The sequence below is a fragment of the Hordeum vulgare genome, chromosome 3H (assembly GCF_904849725.1).
Source record: "Hordeum vulgare subsp. vulgare chromosome 3H, MorexV3_pseudomolecules_assembly, whole genome shotgun sequence".
In the NCBI taxonomy this organism is placed as follows: Eukaryota; Viridiplantae; Streptophyta; class Magnoliopsida; order Poales; family Poaceae; genus Hordeum; species Hordeum vulgare.
In genome coordinates this window covers 581,234,438-581,257,901 of record NC_058520.1, presented here as the reverse complement: position 1 = coordinate 581,257,901, position 23,464 = coordinate 581,234,438, and the positions used below count along the sequence as shown (strand labels likewise).

Genomic DNA, 23,464 nt, shown 5'->3' with positions numbered 1-23,464 from the left:
TGTTTTCGCATGCGAAAACCATTGTTTTTGCGCATGCGAAAACCATTGTTTTTGCGCATTGTCGAGGGAGTGGAGGCACACGATGAATACTTCAAGCTCACAAGGAATTATTGTGGTCGACTCTCTTTCTCTGCCAAGCAGAAGTGTACGGCTGCTATGAGGATTCTTGCACTTGGTACTACGGCAGATGCCGTTGGTGAGATGGTCAGTATGGGGGAAAGCACATGCCTGAAAACTACTATCAAGTTTGCCCGTGCTGCGGTGGAGGTGTTTGGAGCAGAGTATCTGAGAGAGCCAAATGCATAGGACACGAAGAAGTTGTTGGCAATTGGAGAGGCCATAGGTGTTAGAGCATATATCTCCATATGTGGTTTTGGTAATTGATGATAATTCCTATGGACTAATGGTTGCCTTAAGTTATATTTATAGGATTTGTCCATAGGCACTTCTTGAAGTCCATCTGTTAGGTTCAAGGAGTTTATATGATGACCAAGATGGTATTCAAGGTATTATCCAAAGAATGGTCATAGAGACACTAGGTTGATCAAGATCTCAGACAAAGAGTAAATCAAGATGATCAACACACAAAGCGTATAAGATGTACTGAGAGGGATCAAGTGATCCCATGGTATGGTAAGCATTGTCCATTACGTGTTTGTGTACTAACCCATGGTCTTTGTGAGAGTCCTATGTGGGGGTTAGGTGTGCTTCCATGGGCTTGCGTCAAAAGGAAGATCTCATACAACCCATGAAGGATGACGTCAAGTGGTGATCGTCATCAAGATTGTGGTGTGCAAGTTCAAGTGGATCAGCACGAATATATCATTGAAACTATTGTTAATGATCATGTGTTGATAAGGACAAGCTCATGTGCTAACAAGGACAAGATCAAGATAAGCATTCCTGAGCACTACATGCTTGATTCTTGCGGATGTTCACATGGTGGACAAATGAAGATGAACACATAAGCTAGGCTTTCCACATTGTGTATGGGAGAGCTGCTTGAAGATTTCATCATGTCTTGCTTTCAACTTGAGCCAAGAAGGAACAACAACATCAAGCTCAAGTGAAAGGGCTAACTCAAAGGTATCAGTTCCTTTGACGTTAGTGGTGCGGAGTGATGATCAGCGAATAAAAGTATACACTCAAGTATGGATCATCAGTACCCCTTTTGTGATTCTTGAGTCTTTAGAGATCCCGCACTATTAAGAGGGGATCACATGTTTTGTGATGAACTTGCTCAAACTACATCTCTACTTTTCTGCTCATACCACATCTCCACTGCCCTGTTGTTATCTGAAAACAGAACCAATGCCTCGGACATCCGGCTTCCTCCGGACGTCCAAGGGACGGACGCCCGACCACTTCGGAAATCCGGAACCTTATACCAGAGAAATCCAGAGTCAAATAACTCGGACTTCCGGCTCTCTCCGGACGTTCGAGGGTCGGACGTCCGGCTCTCTCCGGACGTCCGAGGCCCGGACGTCCGAGGCCCGGACGTCCGAGGCCCAGACGTCCGACACCCTTCAGAAAACCGGAACCTTGCACCAGAGAAATTTGAGTCAAATAACTCGGACTTCCGGCCTCCTCCTGTCGTCCGAGGGCCGGACGTCCGGTCCCTGTTCGACTACACAGTGGTTCCTGATATATTTACATCCCTCGGACGACCGACCCCTGTCGGACGTCCGACCCCTTGTGGGAGTCCGGACATCCGAGAACTGCCGGACGTCCGGACCCTGTGTGACTTAAAGTGTCCCCAACGGCTGTTTTACACTCCCCACTATATATACCCCTCTCCCACTTCGTGAGAGGGTGCCCAAACACAGCCTTATCCTCATAAGAACACACTTCTACCTCACACACATTTTCTCACACCAAATCTTAGATCCCAAGAGCATTTGTGAGCCCCTTTGAGAGTTGTTCCAATCAAAAGATAAATCGTCTCCCTCTCCTCCTCTCAACCCAAGCTATTTGAGATTTGAGCATTCCCCGTGATCTTGTTACTCTTGGAGGTTGGAGACTCCTAGGCGGTAGGAGTTCTTCGGAGAGGAATCAATCCGTGTGATTTCCCCCGGAAAAGTTTGTGAGGGTTTGGAAGCCACCTCAAGGGCTTACCACTAGTGGTTGAGAAACGCCTTCGTGGTGTTATCTCAAAGGGAGAATAGGGTGGGCCTTCGTGGTGTTGGTGTGCCTTCGTGGTAACATCCACCTCTCTAACGGTGACTAGCTTCCCTCCAAGGAAGTGAACATCGGGATACATCTTTGTCTCAGTGACCTTGGTTATCCTTAACCATAACTCCTTACTTGTGGTTTACTTGTGTTACTTGAGCATACATACATTGCATATTGTTTGTGCTCATTATATTGTGTTGGCTATTTCTTTGTACAAGATTAATCGTTCAAGCATACCCTCTATATCCACACGTTCACACTTGCAGCTTTTGATATATCGTGTGTTATAGTTTGATCTAGTATCTTGTGTCGTTCACCTACTTGTCGTGTGATATAGCTCAAGTAAGCTTGTGTAACTTACTTGTGCTTGTTAGTAACCTTGTTGTGTCCATCTTGGTAGATCGTGTTGTTGGTGCACGTTGTGGTGCCTATTGCATTTAGGATTTGTGCTTGAAAAGTATCCTCTTAGTTTATTTCCGCATTAGGTTTAAGCCAAATCCGAAGAAGTTTTTAAATAGCCTATTCACCCCCCCTCTAGGCATCATCGTGGTCCTTTCAATTGGTATCAGAGCAAGGTCTCTCTTTAATTAGGTTTTACGACCTAGAGAGTATTGATGTCGACTATTGGATTAGTGCATAATGACACCTTTGACTTTGATGGCACAAATTATACCCTATGGAGAATTCGTATGCTTCATCACTTTCGGGCCATGGGCCCAAATACTTTACGAATTGTTCTTGTAGGGATTGCCGACAAAAAGGATGATGCATCTTCATCTACTAATGAAATGTATCTTGATTGTGAGGCTTTTCTTGCCATTCATCGAACCATAAGTCCTGAAGTGTTTAAGTCTATCTCGACTTGCAAGTCAGCTCATGAAGTTTGGACTAAACTTGAAGATATATATGGTGGGTCCAATCTTGATGAAGATGATATTATGATGAAGGAGTTGGTGCATGAGCTCTTCACTCTTTTCGATCATAAAGAGTCCACCACTACTTCCATATCCGATTGCTTGCACACCTCATCATCTTCAATCTCACAAGGTAATGACATGGTGAGTGAAGAAATATATGCTGATGAAAATGGCATAGCCTCTATGGACACGAGCATATCTAGCACCACACATAGTATAAATTATTGTGCTGATAAGTCATGCATTTCACCTAAAGATCCCTCGACAAATGCCTGTGGTGATATGCCTGCTTTCCGGTGTCCTCTTGATCAAAATATCTTGTTTCTCCCTAGTTGCTCTATGACTAATCATTTAGGGGAAATCAAGAAATATGAAGTACTTTTGACTAATGAAGAATTTGATTCACCAAAAGAATCAGCATCAACCCCTCCAGTTCACATGTGCCTCATAGCAAGAGGTAATAATTAGGTATCATCTTCCCTGTGCAATAGCGATGATATTTGCGATGATGATGAATTGACCGAAAATATCTATGTGATCAGTAAAATTCTTCTAAGTGCATGTAGTGCCCCTTAGTGATTTTGGTGGTTTGGAAGACTTATAGGTTAAGTATCTAATGTGTTTGTGAGTGTACACAGGATCTATAAGTCATTGAGGAGTTTGAGATATCTGAAGAATATCGACCCCTAAAAATGTATGTCTTCAGTTGAAGAAATTGGTCTGAAGCTGAAGAAATGAATCGCGAGGAATCTGCGATGAAATTGATATTCGTCATGAAGATACTGATATTGAGAAGTCTGGTGTGTCCTGAAGAAAATCACTCTGAAGAATTTGAAGCATGAAGATTTACACTTTCTGTTTTATTTTATTCGCATTTGAGTAATAGGAACACCGTACTGTTAAAGGGGGTCGAAGTTACACTTTGGAATGAATTTCCTCATGATGCTCAACCCAAGCCTAATCCTACCAAAAGCCTCAAGTGAGGAATACGAGTGACATGAGGACTCTCACATTTGAGGGTTCCGACCGTTTCGATAGCCACGCCAAGTCATTGGTCTTATCCACTCCAACGGTCATATTATTTAAGGACATTAGTGTCAAATCATGTCGGGATGCTCCCAGGCTATAAATAGCCACCCCCCACAACCACTAGCTGGTTGGCTGCTCCATTAGAAACTGACACTTGTCATAAGAGCAACCCAATTCCTCAGAGCCTTCGAGAGTAATTCATCAGTGAGGAAATACACCATACACCGAAACCACAAACCAAACCTAGTGATTGAGCATCACTGAAGAAGTTGTTCCTGTGTGGGACTGAAGCCTTTTACCTTTGAGGACTGTGCATCCTCCAGACGGTTAGGCGTCATGGTCTAGAGCTTTCCAACAGTCAATTGTGGATCGTCGGGTGACCAAGTTTGTGAGGGTTTGGAAGTCTGCCCTCAAGACTTACCATGAGTGTTGGGCGAGGACTGTGTGTCCTTAGCTTAAGGAGAATACGGTAGGGACTGTGTGTCCCGGGACTGTGTGTCCTTTGGTTTCAATACCAAGCCGCTCCAAACCAGATGTACAACTGTCACAGCAGTTGGAACTGGGTCATCAACGACTGTCTTCACTGAGAAACGGGTTCTAATTCCTCAACTCCTTATTTTCCTCGTATTATGTGTTGATGACTTTCACTGCGGCTGTTTGAAGAATTTGCTAAAGACTTTCTCTGAATTTCCTCAACCCCAAATTCTTGACGTCAGTTAATCCTCATCTGTATTCTGCGTGCCTGCTCACAGTGCAATCTGTTTCCACATTCTTCACTCTGAAAAATTGTTGTTGTGAGACTTTGCACTTCTGATCATTTACTGTTTCCGTTGTAAGTTAGTCATCAGTGAGGAATTTCCTCAAAAGGAATTTCCTCAGTGATGAAATTCTAAAAATCTCCTATTCACCCCCCTCTAGTCGATATAACGCACTTTCAATTGGTATCAGAGCAAGGTACTTCCTTGTTTTGTGTGATTTTGGTTTAACCACCTGGAGTTTTAGTTATGTCGACTGCAGGCATGTTTAAGGTGACTGCAGCATGTCCTACCTACGAAGGAAAGAACTTTCCCTTCTGTAAGAACAAAATGCAAATGCATCTACAAGCTATTGATAATGATCTTTGGTATATTGTGGAACATGGCGTCCCCATCATCTCTGCCAGTGTCTCTGTTGCTGATGTGAAGAAATTCAAGCAACTCGGTTCTCAAGCGAAGAGCATCATCTGTGGCCATCTGAGCCCCGACCAGTTTGGAAGAGTAAGTGCTTTGGGCTCTGCAACACTGATCTGGGAGAGACTGTGCAAGGTAAATGAAGGAGTATCAACCCAGCGTGACTCTCGTGTTGATATTCTTCGCAATCTCTTCAATCGCTTCAAGAGACATGACAATGAAAGCTGCTAAGACACCTTTGATCGCCTCACTGACATATCAAATGAACTTCAAGCACTGGGAGCTCGAGACATCACTGATCACGAAGTTGTGAAGAAACTGCTGAGATCTTTGGGTTCTTCATTTGGTACTTTAGTTCTGATGATTCAAGAAAGACCAGACTACAAGATGCTTGATCCAGCTGATATACTTGAAAGGCTAAATACTCATGAATTCCAGCTAGAAGAAAAGAGAGATCTATATGGACCAAGCTATTCCAGACCACGTGCACTGAAGGCAGAGCAATTTCCTCGTCTGAAGACGAAGACACAGATGACAACATTTGTGACCCTGAAGAATTTGGACAGGAGCTTGCAATGCTCGTGAGGAAATTCCAGAGATTTACACGACGTGGCCAGTTCGGTAAATCTTCAAGAAGAGACATGAGGAAATCAGAATCTTCATCTGAGGACTACAAGAAACGAACCTATCACAAGTACAAGAAATTAGGTCATTACATTGCTGATTGTCCCCGTTGGGGAAAGGAATCAAAGAAGAAGAAATACAAGGATGACAGTTCTGATGACTCGAAGAAGAAGAAGAAATCTTCAAAATCCTCATCTTCAAAGCCCTCATCGCACAAGAAGACTAGTTTCAGAAAGGCTCGGGCACTTATTGGCAAGGAAATGGACTCCGAGGCAGAATCAGAGGAATGTGATGAAGAAGAGGGTTCTGATGAAGACTCAGAATCCAGACAGGCTAGTCTTGCACTGGCAACCACTTTCGTTAGCAAGTCAATCTTCAATCTTGAAGAAAATGATTGCACCATCCATACTGATGACTTCGCTCCAACCTATTGCTTCATGGCAAAAGGTTCAAAGGTACCAAATAATGCCTCCTCCTCTGATTCAAGTGACTGTGAACCTGATGATTATAAGAAACCCAGTTACAGTAAACTTGCTATCATTGCCACTAAACAACAAACTGCTGTGGAAAAGCTTCAGAAACTGCTAGATAAAAGTGATGATCTGTTGAATGATGAAATGAACCTTACCCAAATCCTCACTGAAGATGTGAAAAGTCTTCAGTCTAGATTTGATAATCTTCAGGATCGTTATGATACACTCCTCACTGATCATGAGAAGCTTTCCTATGAATTTCTTCAAAGGAAGCTTGATCTTGAGAAGCTGAGGATGTCTCATGATGATCTTCGAATGGAAAATGATTCATTACTAGCTCAACAGATCAGCGCTGGTCAAGTTGAATTCATTCCTCCATGTCTTAAATGCATTGAACGCGAAACTGCTAATTCCTCACCAGAATCATCAAATGCTACTATTGCTACAAATTCTTCAACTGCACCTGTTGTGTCTATTTCCTCACTTGAGGAAAACACAAATGTTACTGATGAAAATGCAGGGTTGAAGGAATTGTACGTGATAGGCATATACAAGAGCCTCAAAGGACATCAAACCCTTTGTAATGTGCTCAAAAAGCACATCTTGAACAGGAACCCGAGGAAAGAAGGAATTGCCTTTGAGAGGAAATTAAATGCTGATGGATCTTATTGGAAACCTGAGCAGTATCCCAAAACCTCATGGGTTGCTGCTACTGGGCCCCCTTTTGATCCATCTAATCTAACTAGCTTTTCATGTGAATTATCCTATTCCTCAGATGAGTCATTTGACTCCAACTATAAATTGTTCAAAAATCAATCTGGTCAAGTATTTGCTCGATATGTTGGAACTAACTGCAGGAATGGCCCTCCCCTGAGGAAAATCTGGGTTCCCAAAAGTTGTCTTGAAAATCTTCAGGTGAATGTCCTCATGACACCACCACTGAAGAATCTGAACCCCAGATCAAATTCCTCAGGAGGACCAAAGTCTTCAAGAGGATCAAAATACTCAACTGGTCAAAACTATGCTCGTACCCGTGCTAATGCGTCTAACATGCAGGGAAACTACAAGGAATATGATTATGAGCGTTACTCCTCAAATCATTATGTTCATAAATCCTCTAACCACTTCTCTGCATATTCATATGAGTACTTTAATCCCCCTATTGTTAAGAGAAGTGCATTGGCCTCAATGCCACCTTTCTCATATGGTGCTCGCAGGATGATGAATGCTTTGGCACCCCTTCATATGTGGGTGGTAAAGAAATCGAACTAATCACTTCTGCAGGTCAGGTCTCCAGATGAAAATCATCATCTAAAGAATTTGCTGGAGACCTGATGAAATGCTTGATAGGACGCAAGCTAATGATTGATGATATAGAAATATTTCACACGTCCTTACATTTCTGTTATGACGAAATTACTGATCTGGTGAAATTAGTATCATATTTTTCAAATCTGAAGCATCTGAGATGGTAAGCTGTACTAATTCATCTACAGGATGACAAACCCAAGAATACTGAGTGGGTTCTTGATAGTGGCTGCACACATCACACAACTGGTGATAAAAGCTTACTGATGAATATGCCATTAACTCCATCACCTCTGAAGCAAATCACATATGCTGACAAAGGTAAAAGCAAGGTATTGGGACTTGGCAAAGTGGCTATTTCCAAGGATAGGCATATGGACAAAGTGATGCTTGTTGAATCCCTTGGTTTTAACCTTATGTCAGTCTCGATGCTTTGTGATCTTGATATGATTGTTATCTTTGGTAGATATAGATGTGTAGTCATCATGGAATCTGACAGATCCAAAGTCTTCGAAGGTGTAAGAAGAGAGGATTTGTACATTGTTGATTTCTCTACAGGTCCTCAACCAGCCACTTGCTTACTAGCAAAAACCTCAGAAGGATGGTTGTGGCACCGAAGACTAGGTCATGCAGGCATGAGGAATATGCACACGCTCGCGAAGAAGAAGCATGTCATTGGCATCGAATCAGTCAAATTTCTCAAGGATCATCTCTGCGGTGCTTGTGAATCTGGGAAAATGACCAGATCCAAGCATCCCTCGAAGACTATCATGACCACTACACGTCCATTTGAATTGCTTCATATGGATCTATTTGGACCTACTCACTATGGCACACTAACCAATGCAACATCTTTATATGGCTTCGTCATAGTTGATGATTGTTCCAGATATACTTGGGTGCATATCATAGTGTATAAAATTGAAGTGCAGAAAATCTTCAAACGATTTTCTTCAAGGGCCTTGACGAACTTTGGCATCAAGATCAAACATATCAGGAGTGATAATGGAACCGAGTTCAAAAACACTGGTCTTGATGATTATCTTGATGAACTTGGTATTACTCACGAATTATATGCTCCTTATACTCCTCAGTAGAATGGTGTCGTCGAAAGGAAGAAGAGGACTCTGGTTGAAATGGCAAGAACTATGCTTGAAGAATATCAGACTCCTCGTCGCTTTTGGCCTGAAGCAATCAACACTGCATGCCATATCATCAACAGGGTATATCTACACAAATTCCTCAAGAAAACCTCATATGAACTCCTCACTGACAAGAAACCCAATGTAAGTTATTTCAGAGTCTTCGGTGTAAAATGCTGGATTAGAGATCCTCACCATAGCTCAAAATTTGCACCTAAGACACATGAAGGTTTTATGCTCGGTTATGGAAAGGACTCGTACACTTACAGAGTCTTCAACAACTATCACAACAAAGTTGTTGAGACTATAGATGTGCGGTTCGATGAAACTAATGGCTCGCAAAGAGAGCAATTGCCTTCTGATCCAGATAAGTTGTCTCCTGAGGAAGCAATAAAGCTCAAGCCTACTGAAGACATTGTCCCCACTGAGGAAATTGGTGAAGAAACAATCCCCATCACTGATGAAAATCAAGAAGATGCTCCTGAGGAAATTGCGCTAGAACCACTTCCTCAGCCCAGACAAAATCCTCAACCAGCTTATCCGAGGATTGCAAATGAAGTAGAACTTGACAAAATCCTCAACGACATCAACGCGCCAGGTCCTCTCACTCTCTCAAAAGCTTCACACTTAGTTAACTTTTGTGGGCATTTCTCCTTTGTATCCATCACAGAACCCTCAAAAGTTGCTGAGGCTTTTCTGGAACCGGATTGGATCCAAGCTATGCAAGACGAACTTCTTCAATTCAAGCTGAATGACGTATGGGAGCTCGTCAAACGACCAGATCCTCGCAAGCACAACATCATTAGCACCAATTGGATTTTCCGAAACAAGCAAGACGGTCAAGTGGTGAGGAACAAGGCACGACTTGTAGCCCAAGACTACACCCAGGTTGAAGGAATAGATTTCGATGAAACTTTTGCACCTGTTGCTAGACTTGAAGCTATTCGAATACTACTTGCTTATGCTAATCATTATAACATCATCTTATATCAAATGGATGTGAAAAGTGCATTCCTCAATGGTAAGCTTGAGGAAGAAGTATATGTTGCTCAGCCCCCAGGTTTTGAGGATCCAAAGAATCCAGACAAAGTCTTCAGACTCAAAAAGGCTCTTTATGGTCTCAAGCAAGCCCCTCGGGCATGGTATGATACATTGAAGGAATTCCTCATGAAGAAATGCTTCAAACCTGGTTCACTCGATCCTACTCTTTTCACTAAATCCTATGACAATGAGCTATTTGTGTGCCAAATATATGTTGATGATATAATATTTGGCTGTACTGACAAACGATACAGTGATGAATTTGCCTACATGATGAGTGAAGAATACCAGATGTCCATGATGGGGGAGCTGAAATTCTTCTTAGGTCTTCAAATTCGTCAACAAAGCAATAAATCTTCATATCACAGGAGAAATACCTCGAGGATGTTCTGAGGAAATTCGACATGCATGAATGCAAAGGTGCCAAGACTCCAATGCCTACCAACGGCCACCTCGGCACTAATGAAAATTTTAAAGATTTCGATCAATAGGTATATCGTTCTATGATTGGTTATTTATTGTATCTATGTGCATCTAGGCCAGATATAATGCTTAGTGTTTGCATGTGTGCACGTTTTCAAGCAAAACCGAAGGAATCACACCATAAGGCTGTGAAACATATTCTTCGATACTTAGCTCACACACCAACACTAGGATTATGGTATCCCAAGGGCTCAAATCTTCATCTGGTAGGGTATTCTGATTCTGACTATGCTGGTGATCGTGTGGATCGCAAGTCAACTTCTGGCACATGCCATTTCCTCGGAAGATCACTAGTTTGCTGGTCCTCAAAGAAGCAGAACTGCGTATCACTCTCCACTGCCGAAGCTGAGTACATTGCTATTGGTTCTTGCTGTGCTCAATTACTATGGATGAAGCAAACCCTCAAGGACTACGGCATCAACATGAAGAATGTGCCTCTCTATTGTGACAATGAGAGTGTTATCAAGATTGCATACAACCCAGTACAACACTCGAAGACCAAGCACATCCAGATTCATCATCATTTTCTTCGGGACCATGTCCTCAATGGCAATATCCTCATCGACCATGTGAAGACTGATGATCAACTGGCAGATATCTTCACTAAGCCCTTGGATGAGAAAAGGTTTTGCAAGTTGCGGTGTGAGCTAAATATCTTAGAATCTTCAAATGTTTTGTAAAAACATGCACACATCCTAACACTTATGCAAAATTGATGACTTAGATGTGCAACACATGATGAACCGATTTTCTTCAACTGATGAAGAATGTCACTCTGAGTGTGAAGAAATCAACGAAGAAATTGATTCTCAGGTCCCTACAACAATTGTACGCGGCGTCTGTAATTAACATTCTTATATGGTGGGTCACGCCACCACCCAATGTGAAATTCCTCAAGTTGATTTTCTTCAAATGTTCTATTTCCTCAAAATGTGTTTTTCTTCAAAACAGCTGTTCTTCATTGTGATGATTTATCACAAAATCTTCAAAAACACTTGATGACTTTCATTCGACTAGATAGACTGTGATTTCAAGTCATCAACAGCATTCACTTATAGCTCTCAGATGCTCAAAATTCCAAATGGAAAAAAGTTATTTCAAAAAGAAGTTTTTTCCAAAAAAATAAGAAAAAAATAAATTTATTTAAAAATATTAGATCGTTTTTATTGAAATTCACTATTACTGTTACTTATTAGATTTATTTTAATAATTGTTTGCAATTCAAAAGATTAAATCATGTGACATGACATCAAGACCCAGGTTGTTTAGGATTGATAGCTTACTATTGTCAAAAAAATAACAAGTGCAGATTTGGTAACTAGGGGCGATAAAACCAGAAAGTTAAGCGTGCTCGGGCTGAAGGAGTGAGAGGATGGGTGACCGCCAGTGAGGATAGTAATTAGAGATTAAACTGTCAAATAATTCAAAGATTTGAAAATTGGAATAAAACATAAAAACAAATCAAAAATTATTCAAAAATAAATTTTGAAAAAAATCAAAAAAAAATCTACCTTTTCGGGTCAAACAAACAAAATAAATAGACGGATCCTTTAGTCCCGGTTCAGAAACCGGGACTAATAGCCCAAACGAACCGGGGCTAAATGCCCTTTTTCTACTAGTGGTGGTTTCCTGGTATTGTCTCAAACTCGCTTCTTTTCTTTCCCTAGCTTTTCTAGCTCTGGTTCGAAAAAGACGTTGTAAGGGGAGAAGCCCGGTTAAAAAAAAGATGATGCCCTGCGCGTTGCAGCGGGAATTTGGGTAAGAGAAATCTATCTATATCTATACATCTATACATACTATTAAATAACAAAGTGTTTCTGCCGGTACGGCGTGGAAATGTCCGTGAAGTTGACATAAATTACCACCATGCCAATAGAAAACGTTTCACAGCGAAAAATCTCTAACTAGGCTGGCCCATGTAGAAACCTCCTATATTACGCTCAGCAGGCTAGGAAAACATGCAGCACAACCATTTGGGCCGGCCCATGCACAGGCCCCTGGTTTTTAGTTCCTTTTTTATTTTTATTTTCAGTTTCGTTTTACTTTTCTATTTTAAATAATTTAGAACTTTAAAAAACTTTTAAACTTTTAAGAAGCTGGAAATTTTCAATCAACATATTCAAAAAACATAAAATGTTTGTGAATTCAAAAAATGCTCGGGGTTTTGTAAAAAATTGTTCGCATATACAATAAAATGTTTGTAATTTTGAAAAAATATTTGTAAAATTAAAAAAGTCCATAATTTCAATTATATTTCCATGTATTAAAAATTAAAAAGGACGTTTAACAAAATGTTTTATAATTCAAAATATGTTAATGCATTTAAAAAATTTCCTAAATTTTTAAAAATAGTTAGTGCATGTTTTTATAGTTTCATTTTTCATTTTGATTTTTCTATTCCATTTTTAGTTTTTTCTAATTTAAATAATTTAGAATTATATTTTTTGCAATTTAAAAAACTAGGAATTTTGAATCAAAATGTTGACGAAAATATAAAAAAATTGTGAATTCAAAAATCTCCAAATTTTTATTAAATTTTTGCATATTCCAAAACAATGTCCATAAATTTAAAAAATAGATTACTGATTTGTAAAAATGTTTGTTCAGTCAGAAAAATTTCATGCATTACAAATAATGTTCGTGAATTAAAAAAAATCTTCCAACTTCAAAAAATATGTTCTTCTATTCTAGAATTATTCGCCAATTCAAAAGAAAATACTTAAAACCTATTCCAAATATAAAAATGTTCACGATTTTTAGTAAATGTTTGTAAATTGTAAAAAACGGTATAGATTTTAAAATTGTTCTCATATTTGTAAAAATGTTAACGAAGGATCTAAGGTATGTAATTAAACAGTAATGCTTTTAAGTCTTTGTGACAATATACCCGTGTGAATTTTGAAGAATTAACTGTTGGGTAGATCGGATTATTATTGTATGTTTTCTAGAAAAATCTTGAAATTCAGAATAATTTCTTTAAATTACCAAGATTTTTGACAACCATGATATTTTTTTGAAAATATGAAGATTGCTTCAAATTTTGAATAAATTTAAAAGAAGAAACATTTTTTTGCATGTGTGCACAATGTTTTCTCAATATCAACGACGATGTATGAACATAATGTGATCATCATCATTGGAGATTTTGATTTTATTTCTCCCGTTGCAACGCACATGTTGTTTTGCTAGTATGTAAAATAATTGCTAAAAAAACTAAAACTAATATGAAGCACATATATGTTTAAAAAATCATTTACAAATTTGAAGAATATAAAAAATATTTTTAAAGCTGTAGTCAAATAATGTCAAATGTGAAGGATGCACTATAGTAATATATGGTATCGCTCAACACATATACTTTCAATACGAAATAGAATGAAAAATAATAAATATATGTGGCAACGCTGCATGCATGCATAAAAATAAATACATATGGTGTAACTTGTATTAAATGCATGACCTTTTCGTGTGACTTGTTTGCATATCTCAGCAAAATTAGGTAGTGGCTTCTAACTATTTAGAAATAGAAGATTTGGTTATTGTTTGTAGTGTGCATTGCTAGCATGTATTGACTTTTTTGATTCGCATAAAAAAAATCTTAGTGAGATTTTGCCCCACCTTATCTTTTCTTCTTCCGTACACCTTCTGTATGGATTAGCTTTGAGTATTATTCTGAGTTATGAAATACGGAAAACATCCAAGTCAGGGATGGTCATATCGTGTGTATTATCTGTGATTTCCCATCGTGGAAAATTGCTAGCGATGAAGGGTTGATCGTCACATCAACGCCTATGTGCTGATCCGAGGGGGTTATTATCTTTGTTCGTGTACTGATCGTGCACATGAATAGAGTTTGTTATTGGAGGTTGCAAGAAAGAACATCGGGGACGAATTATTGATCAAGCATCGTCGTGAAAGATCGGGCCATCTACATGCATGAATTAACATCTCGTTAGTCCGTGCCTCATCATTTGAAGCTTGTGAAAAAAGGATAAACAGGTCGTTTGAGTTGCTATACAAGAGAAGAAGTCCTTTAGGCGAGAGAAGAAGGAGAGCAACTAATTAGGAAGCCCTTCCTCGAAATCCTCCCAACGATCACTCCCAGGCGCCGTTATTTGGCACCTTCTCAGCCATCGTCATATGTCGCGTTGTGAGTGTTTTATTTGAAAAATATTTCGTATGCGTTTTCGTCTTTTTAGATTGATATTTTCCGGTTTCTTGGTGTTTCGGTTTTTCATCGGTCTTTCTTAGCTTTTGAACGTTAAAAAAATCATTTTATTGTTTTGCGTGAAAAAATGTATCTTCTCTTTTCTTTTCACGAGAGGCACGATTTTGCTTCCGCGAGAGGCACGACCATGCCTCTCAGAAAGGAAAAAACACGTTGTTTTGTTTTTTTGCGAGAGGCATGGCTGTGCCTCTTAGAAAGGAAACACATGTTTTCTGTTTTATTTTCGTGAGAGACACGGTTTTGCTTTCGCGAGAGGCACACAGTCGTGCCTCTCGAAAAGGAAAAAAACGTGTTTTTATTTTTTATTTTTTTTGAGAGACATGGTTTTGCTTCCGCGGGAGGCATGACCGTGCCTCTCGAAAAGGAAGAAACGTATTTTTTGTTTGTTTTTGCGAGAGACATGGTTTTTTTATTTTTTTTCGTCTTGTTTTTCGTGATTTTTTTTCCATCAAGACCTATCAACATGAAAATTTGTTTTGAAGATCTCGACGTGAGGAAGCCAACAGTAAAAACAATTCGAGATTTGGACGCACGGTTTAGAAGATAAAATGTTTTGAAAAATATGAATCTATAAAAAGGGGAAAAACTCTCAGGTCGCGACAAGTGACACACATGCAGTGCGATACTTGTCACAACCTGGAAATGAAACTAATCTTTAAAAAGAATACTCCTCAATTAGTGATTTCAAAAAAGAAGCTAAGGACTCGCGCTATGCGAGATACATGGTTTGTGGTTATATAGTGGTGTCCTTCAAGCGCAGCCGGGCTTCGGGCTTTTTAAATGGGCGGACTTGGGCTTAAAATTTGGAAAAATGGTGGAGAGTTTGTTGTTGGGCTTTTAAGAGCCCGGCCTGAAACCCAATGTGGCCCGAGATACATGGTTTGTGGTTATATAGTGCCGTCTTTCAAGTGCAGCAGGGCTTCAAGCTTTTTAAACGGGAAACCCTATTTAGCGCTACAGGCGTCGGTTAAAGGTAAATTTTGCTAACCGGCGCCTGCAGCGCTCCGCATTGGCCAGCCCGTTTAGAGATCAGATTTGTGTTTTAGCCCGTGAAGTTTTTTGAAAATCGATGAAATTTCAAAAATTGATGTTTTTTTAAATCGATGAACTTTTTTGAAAATCGGAGAACATATTGGAAAGTTCATGAACTTTTTTCAAAATTAGTGAACTGTTTCTATAAACTGATGATTTTGTTTTGAAAATCAATAATTTCATTTTCAAATTCAGCGAACTTTCTGAAAATATATAAACATATTTCAAAAATCGGTGAACTATTTTTTTTATAGTCATTGATTTTTTTTCGCAAATCTGATTTTTTAAAATTCTATGAACTTCTTTTCGATTTTTAAGGACCAACAGATTCAACATGGGCCGGTCCACGAGAAGGAGCTCTGCAGGCGCCGGTTTGCCTAACCGGCGCTTAAGGCGCCATATAGGACCTCCCTTTTTATACGGGCGGACTTGGGCTTAGAATTTGGAAAATTGCTGGAGAGTTTGCCATCTGGCTTTTAAGAGCGCGGCCTTCCCCTCCTCCGCACGCCCCTCTTCTTCGTCATCTAGCCGGCGGCTGCGGCAGCGGGCCAATCTCTACCTTCTGCAACGCGTCCCGCCCGCGTGCTGAGCGGCTTGCTGTTCGCACTCAGATGCAGATCCTACGCTCGATTCTTCCTCTCCTCCGACGCTCTGACGGTGCCACTTCTCCCTCCGCAATGCACCGCCTCTCCTCCCCTTTGCGGTCACTCCTCTCTTTCACGACCTCTACTCTGCCTAGCTGGTGGCCGCTCCGACGAGTTTTGCCTCATAATCCAGCCGCTCGTCGTGTTTGCAGGTGTGTTTCCTTGTTCTGGTGCTAAAGTTTGCACCTTTATTGTCTGCTATACTTATGGATCTTGATTATCCCAAAACAGAGAAAATGATGCCGAAAGAAATAGAAATGGATTTCAAGCTTAACGTCACGATTTCAATCATGACTGATGGTACCATCTTATTGTGTCAGATGCTGATATTGGCCTTTTATGCTCTTTGGTGATAGATTTCCTCATGGATCTCGCAGCATGGCCCGCAGCAGTGGAGTAAAAGGCTGGGATGCACAGATGCCTGGTTGCCCCGTTGACGGTGTATGTCCTATGGCTATATTTCCTAAAAGCAGCCACCATGATGGTTCTATGTACAAGGGTAGGCATGCATGGAAAAAGGAATATCGTATTGCAGATCGTAACCAGAGTAAGTGATGGATATCTCTTTTCCTGATACGTTTCTGATAAATTTTGAGGTATTTTGATGTACTGTGTTTACTTTTACAAGTTGAATACCAGTGCATTGCCAGAAATAAAAGGAAATCTCATCAATGGTACTCAGGGATGCATTTGGGTGTTTGCAAAAGTAATAGACAGCTAAACTGTTGTGACGTAAGCTTGTGCCACTGTCATCTTAATCATTGTTGTGATTCATTCAACTTTATATCCCGTCCAGACTTTTTCGATTGTTCCTACACTATTTCCCAGTCCACCTTTACCTACCATCCCCTCCCCAAGTTTCTTTCTTTTTTTCTAAAATGGGTTCAGTTCACTTCAAATGATATATCTTTTTTTGCCCCTCATAAATTTTTCTTTCAAAATTTGTGAGGCCGCATCGTGTCCTTCCCTGAGGAATAAGTTTATAACTGCTCAATTCTTTTTAGCATGTGCTCCCTCCGTTCCTTAGTATAAGACCTTTTAGAGATTCCAATACAGACTACATACAGAGCAAAATGAGTGAATCTACAATTTAAAATATGTCTATATCAATGTTTTGGATATCGGTAACTGGTACCATATCGGTCGGGTGCTGAGAAGGGTTTAATCAGTGAATCGGCCATTTAACTGAATATATCGGTAACCCATTTATCGGTCAGGGTAACTAGGTGCATATGCCCATATCTATATATAATTGGCTACATAGCAACATGCATTGTAATATTGCAATCCTAGGAGCATCAGCAAGACAGCAACAACAGCAAGAAAAACTAGAATGTCATATGCATAGGACAAGGCCAAAGTATTCCTACATAGCAAGACCGTGGCTGCTGATCGAGAAGGGGATGGCGCCGGTGCTGTTGCTTGTGGAGGGGACCGAGGGGTCAGAGCCTTCTGCTGCTCGGGGAGGGACCGAGCCAGATCCAGCTTGGGGAGGATCAGGTGCTGCTGCTCGAGAGAGGACACCGCCAGCAGGGGCTGCTTGGGGAGGGGAGGCGGCGCCGGTGGCTCCTCCAGGAGCGGGAGAAGGAAAAGAAGGAGCGGGGGACTGACCTAACGAGCTGCTGTGTGTTCGCTCTGAAAAAAGGGAGGGAACGGGCCTGTTTTGGGCCAAAAAAGTGCGCCCAGTTAATCGGCCCAGCCGGTAACTCGGCCTGTCAGACCGATTAACTGGGCCTCCAGTTAATGGGCTCGAATAGCCCTTTCTCGTATCGGAGGGGCTCCGAATCGCAGTTAACTGCCCGTATCGGCAGTTAACTGACCGATATTTTCAACAATGGTCTATATACATTCGTATGTAGTCCGTATTGAAATCTTTAAAAGGCCTTACATTTAGAAACGGAGGGTGTACTAGCAAAGTGACCGTGTGTTGCAATGAATCCATATTAATAGAATATGTGCTGAGAGAGACCGACCTTGAAAGCGTACGCTACTAGAAATATCATTAGTTCTCCTATATATCTGAAAAATACCATTACTAACAGCTTAGGTTTCATCCAGGTTTTAATTTCGTAGCATTGGAAGTACCTTAGCTTTCACCCCAATTGTTCTGCCATAGGACAACCTATCCAAAGAAAAATAAATGCTCACCACTTAATCTAGTTTCTTCTCATACAAAAATTTATGAGTTTACAGCAAAGTCCCTTAATATTAAATTTGGTAAATTACATTGGAAATCGTGAACGACAATAGATTCTTGTTAATTAAATGATCAAAAGAACCCAACTATTTCACTTGGGTATCACCATGTCAAGAGTCAATGTAAGAAGAAATTATCAAATTGACAACTCGAATTCCATCTTAGATCATAAAAACTGAAAAAAGAAAAATGCAAGTACAACTTGAGGTCACCTTAGGCAGCTCAAACTGAACCTACGGCTTGAATGGCGGAACAGGTGAAAGTAAAAGGGCTGCCCTATATTAAGCATGACTAATGAAAAACATCCGACAACACCACCTTGTAAAAAATCAGTGTAAGATGAACCTCCTTTTGCAAAACAAATTCAAATGAAAGGCATTATTTTCTCTATCAACTATATCTTTGTATTACTTTATTTTCTTTACTAATAAGATGTTTTAAAGAGTACACGTTGACATTCTTCCAAATAAAGGTACCAACCAAATATCTATGGTACAATGACAAGTTAATTGGCACCTACTTATTTCCTTACAATAGGTATTGTTGTAAGCAAAATTGAATATAACAGATCTGTCTAAGTATTAGGACCAGTTCATTTCAGCAAACATATATTGCACAAGCATGACATGCAAAAGGATCTTAATGATGGTGACTCTTACGTTCTCAGAGCAACCCTTGAAATTCTCGAACAAGGTGAAAATCAAGGTTGACGAAGAAGCTTGCCATGCTTCTCTATTGTTTTCTTATGAATCAATTAAGATTTTACTAATTTTAAATTACATGGTGCCCAGATCGAAGAGAATAGATACTATTGTATTTAGCGACACGCATGGTGCAGAAGTAAAAAAAACCAAGACATCATTTTTTTGCGTCTATATCTGATTTAAGCTTGTTCAAATAAAAACCGATGTCCATTCACCAAGTTCCACAAGCACATATGTCACTTGCATATTCACGTAAATAGAAAATGATAGAAAGGGGAACATCTTAGGCTGACAGTCTGTACTGATCGTGGCTCAGATGCATGTATTTCTTAGACTAGTTATGCATATATGTTTACCTAGACATTATGAACATACATAGAGGGCTAGATGCACGATCGCACCACTGGTGCTTGCTTACGCACCACTAATCATCCTCCATCCTCCTTGCTTATGCATATATGTTTACCTAGGCATCCGGTAAAGCTGCCTCATCCTCCATGCGGATGATACAAGGTCGGTCGACACATGCCATATCTTGTGCTCGGGCTTGCTTCGCTCTTCCCTATGTAGCATGTCGCCTACACCAGTGCCAATGGGTCTCCACCATTGGTCCTAGAAAATGTGACTCTGGCACAAGAGAAGGACAATAGAAGGTGAATGGAACCTTCATGAGGCGAGAGAAGGTCAAGGGACGAAGGAAGAGAGAGACAGTGATTGCTAGGCATCCCCAGATTTCTCACCGGTGGCGTCAACTTGTGTTGAAGCAGTGGACGAGGGGACGAGGATGGACTCATTGGTCGCCAGTGATGGTGGATCGAGGGCGTTGTCGGTGGTAGAGGAGGTGGAGCCATGCATCTTGGGCACGTTAGCTTATTTTTTTCCCCCACCGATTGGAGTCGTGTGTACGTGGGGTTAGGCCGCTGGTTTTTTCCTTTCACTCTGGTTCCGTAGTTTTTTTTTTTGCACGGTGGGAGGACAGGCGGTGAAACTCCCTGTTTAGAGTTAGTGCATACGTGGGCCGGGACGCTGGTTTTTCCTTTCACTCTGTTTTTTGTAATGTCATTTTTTTTTTTGCACAGTGGGAGGACAAACTGTTTACAGTAGTTGAGACTTTTATATCCTATAAAATGTTAAGCAGGTTTTGGCACTCCCAACCTATGCAGTAGCCATGGTAAATTATGAAATTATTCTATAACACACGTTAATTATGTTTTCTACCATTGGCAAATAATCAACACTAAAAGAGGATGTGTAGAAAGATAAACAAAAGATTTTTTCATTGAGGGGTGAGAAGTACTTTTAAGGAGTCATGAAATATTTGGAGACAGTAAAATGGGGGTGTACCTCATTGGGGGAGGTGCCCCTTGGACAACGAGTCGCGCGCGAACAGGCTTGGTGCGTGGTGCTCGCTTGCTATCGAGCTGAGCCAGGAAGGAAACTGGAGCGCCCCGTTTTGTTTGATTTTTCTTAGTTTGTTCTACCGGTTTTTTACTGTGCTTTTTTTTGTTTGATTTTTCTTAGTTTGTTCTACCGGTTTTTTACTGTGCTTTTTCTGGTTTTTTTGTGCTGCGTGGTTTATGTAAGTTTGCTGCAAGGATTGTGCAAAGTGTCTTGCACGGGCTGTGTATCACAGGTGTACTTCGCGTACTGTAGCGTGTTTAGCACGGGTGTTCTTTGCTGCGAAGCGCATGTGTGCTTCACTGTGAAGCGCAGGCAGGTGTGCTTTGCGGTAGGGGAGTACAGGTTGCATGGGGGTACAAGTTGTACTGAGCGGGGAGTTCATGGTGTACTGTGCAGTTAGTACAGGTTGCACTACATGGATTACACTGCTTGTGGGGTAGTATAAGTATGTTATCACGTGAAGCACAAGTACATTATCGCGGGTAGCACAAGTTTGTTATATTTGGTAGTACAAGTTATGTCTGAAAATAGAAGTTCGTTGAAACTTATCTACATGGGATATAGTTTCAATTTTGACGCGAGGAACACAATGTGCGTAATTTGGACGCACGGTTCAAGAGATATTTCATTTTGAAAATCGGATCTCACAAAAAGAGCATATGTAGGAACCCTCCCATCCCCTTCCATGGAGAAAATCCACCAAAACTCCCTAGCGGTGCTTGTGACCACCAGAGAAGTTTGGGGTAACCTTTGCAAAGGGTACCCCTTAAGGCCTTAACTAGCGATTTCGGTAAAACTGGACTTTTTCCTTTCTGGGTGATTAAAACTACTCTCTTTTCTTTGTGTTCTCTTCGAAGAAAAACATTTCGAGGGAGCAAATTTATAGTAGAAAAACATTGATATTTCCCACTTACATGAAAAAATAAAATAAAATCAATAGAGACATCAAATCCTCAAGTTGCATGTTTACTTTACATATGGCAAGTATTTTTTTATTGTATTTATTTCCAGTTACAATGTAACTTGTATTTGTTTCGTGAAGCTTGGTTGGAGCCGATGATGTTAGCAGATCCCACAGATTGCTGCATTCTCGATGGAGCTTGCATGCGGCATACACCTAGTGGCATGTTCCAAATTTTCTCACTGAAGCTGGCTAAAATTCATGTGGGTTGTGGGCCAGTAGAGTTGTACGGATACATTGCAATGCGGGATGATCTGGATCGATTGCTTAACTATGTGGTCAATTTTAAAAGGGATGATCCCATCATCGTGGAGCAGGTGCACATCCATACTTATCTGCAATTATTTTAAGGGACATGACTACCGAACACCCCCAAATATCGTGGTTCGTCTACCTACCCCCTTGAGTATAAAAGTAAAGATTCTGCCTCTTAAAGTGTTCATTGGAGGTGGTTTCTGGCCACGTGACCTGTTAGGTGAATGCTGCTGCATGAGCAAAACCACCTCTTAATCACCCCAGGGAATGATTTAGCTATACATTATTTCAGGGTCAAATACCTGTATACTTGACGGGGGTAAGCAGACGAACCTTTTCTTTTCCTTTTTCCTTTCAACAAACTTGTGCAATTAATATTCGGAATTTGAAACAAAATGAAATAAATATAGTGGGAGCCAAATTTCCCTCTCTAACACCGATATGTATTTACTAACTATCCAGTTCGATACATGAACCTTATTTATCCATTGTAAAATATCCCTTCCAAGTAAATATTGGTGAAGCGCAATGTCATAAGGCTTTATTTGGCTTTAGATATGTCTTACTTTTGTACGGGGAGCTACTTAATAATAATGATTTTGTAGGGTTCTCTCATCAACATGGCTGGCCCTAAGCGGGGGATAGATTCACATGGCAATATTTTAATCGAATATGACATGAGGATCAAGACTGCAGAAGAAGAAAAGCATGACCTACAACTGATAGATGGTGCATCAGTAATTGTCAGCAAAGCCATGCGGAACTGTCACACATTCACAAGTCGTATCTATGGTGATTGTGGAGCAGTGGACTTAACCGCATCACGTCTTGAAAATGCAGTTGAGGCGACTCTAGAAGTTGTCATCTCAGAAGTGCAAAACAGTTTCAATTTGTGTCTCAGTTGTTTTACCAGTGGGTTGAATGAAGAAATCCGGCTCTTCAATGGCACCATTGGTGACTCATGTGGCTTAAAGAGGTCTGTGGTTGCTGTAGTTATGGCTTCTTGGATGACGCTGAAGTTCAAGTTGGGCGCAGAGTCATCCAGTTCTGCAGAACATCATTGTTCCTGCATAGCTAACGACCATGGGATTTTTACTCAAAAGATGAAGACTGACTTTGCGCTACTCTCAGTGAAGGTGACTTGGTCGACTTTGCCTCGGGGGTGTCACGCTCACTCCAGTTCATCCCAACCTTAAGTAAATTTCGTCAAATAGTGTGTCTGTGATATGACCGGGGAAGAACTCCAAAGACGTGGTTATGCCATCAAAGAATCGTGGACTTGTGCTAACAATCAAACAATTACTAATTAGAAGTGTCTGTCTAAATTTAGGTGTGCCAAACATGGATTGTAATCAAACTATTGTAATAAGCAAGGCGTTGAACTGTCTACTACTAGTATATTTTGGTTCAGCCGCCATGTAAACCGTAGTGGAGAAACCTTCGGGTAGACCAGCTCAGCTGTCGTCAGCCCTGCCCAACCGTCGTGTTGCCCAACCTTCGGGTCTAACTTCCTGTAGCGCGTTGGTCGGGAGTTTGACTGCGTGCGAGCCTACTTCACCATCCACCCACCCCCCGCAGGGGCGGCTTTGACCCGATGACCATTAGACTTGCGTCCCCTTCCAGCGCCTATGGCCGGTCGACGTGGTTTCGGATCCGACACACCTCAGGAGCTGCGCTATTTTCG

At 40.8% G+C, this 23,464-nt stretch overlaps 1 protein-coding gene across 1 annotated transcript; it reads left to right on the top strand.

The window, feature by feature from the left end:
• The first annotated feature begins 16,146 nt into the window (after window positions 1-16,146).
• On the top strand, window positions 16,147-23,190 carry LOC123445326. Its single transcript, XM_045122293.1, has 4 exons — window positions 16,147-16,414; window positions 16,619-16,809; window positions 21,607-21,842; window positions 22,386-23,190. Exons 1-4 carry the CDS (start codon window positions 16,230-16,232, stop codon window positions 22,974-22,976), a joined length of 1,203 nt encoding a protein of 400 aa, XP_044978228.1. The 5' UTR covers window positions 16,147-16,229; the 3' UTR covers window positions 22,977-23,190.
• Window positions 23,191-23,464: the final 274 nt, after the last annotated feature.

Excerpts from the sequence above, each read along its gene's own strand:
- LOC123445326 (XM_045122293.1), top strand. The coding sequence starts at position 16,230 with ATGCAGATCCTACGCTCGATTCTTCCTCTCCTCCGACGCTCTGACGGT. Across the intron at positions 16,415-16,618 it reads GCCGCTCGTCGTGTTTGCAG|ATTTCCTCATGGATCTCGCA; the intron begins GTGTGTTTCCTT and ends CTTTGGTGATAG. Across the intron at positions 16,810-21,606 it reads TATTGCAGATCGTAACCAGA|CTTGGTTGGAGCCGATGATG; the intron begins GTAAGTGATGGA and ends TGTTTCGTGAAG.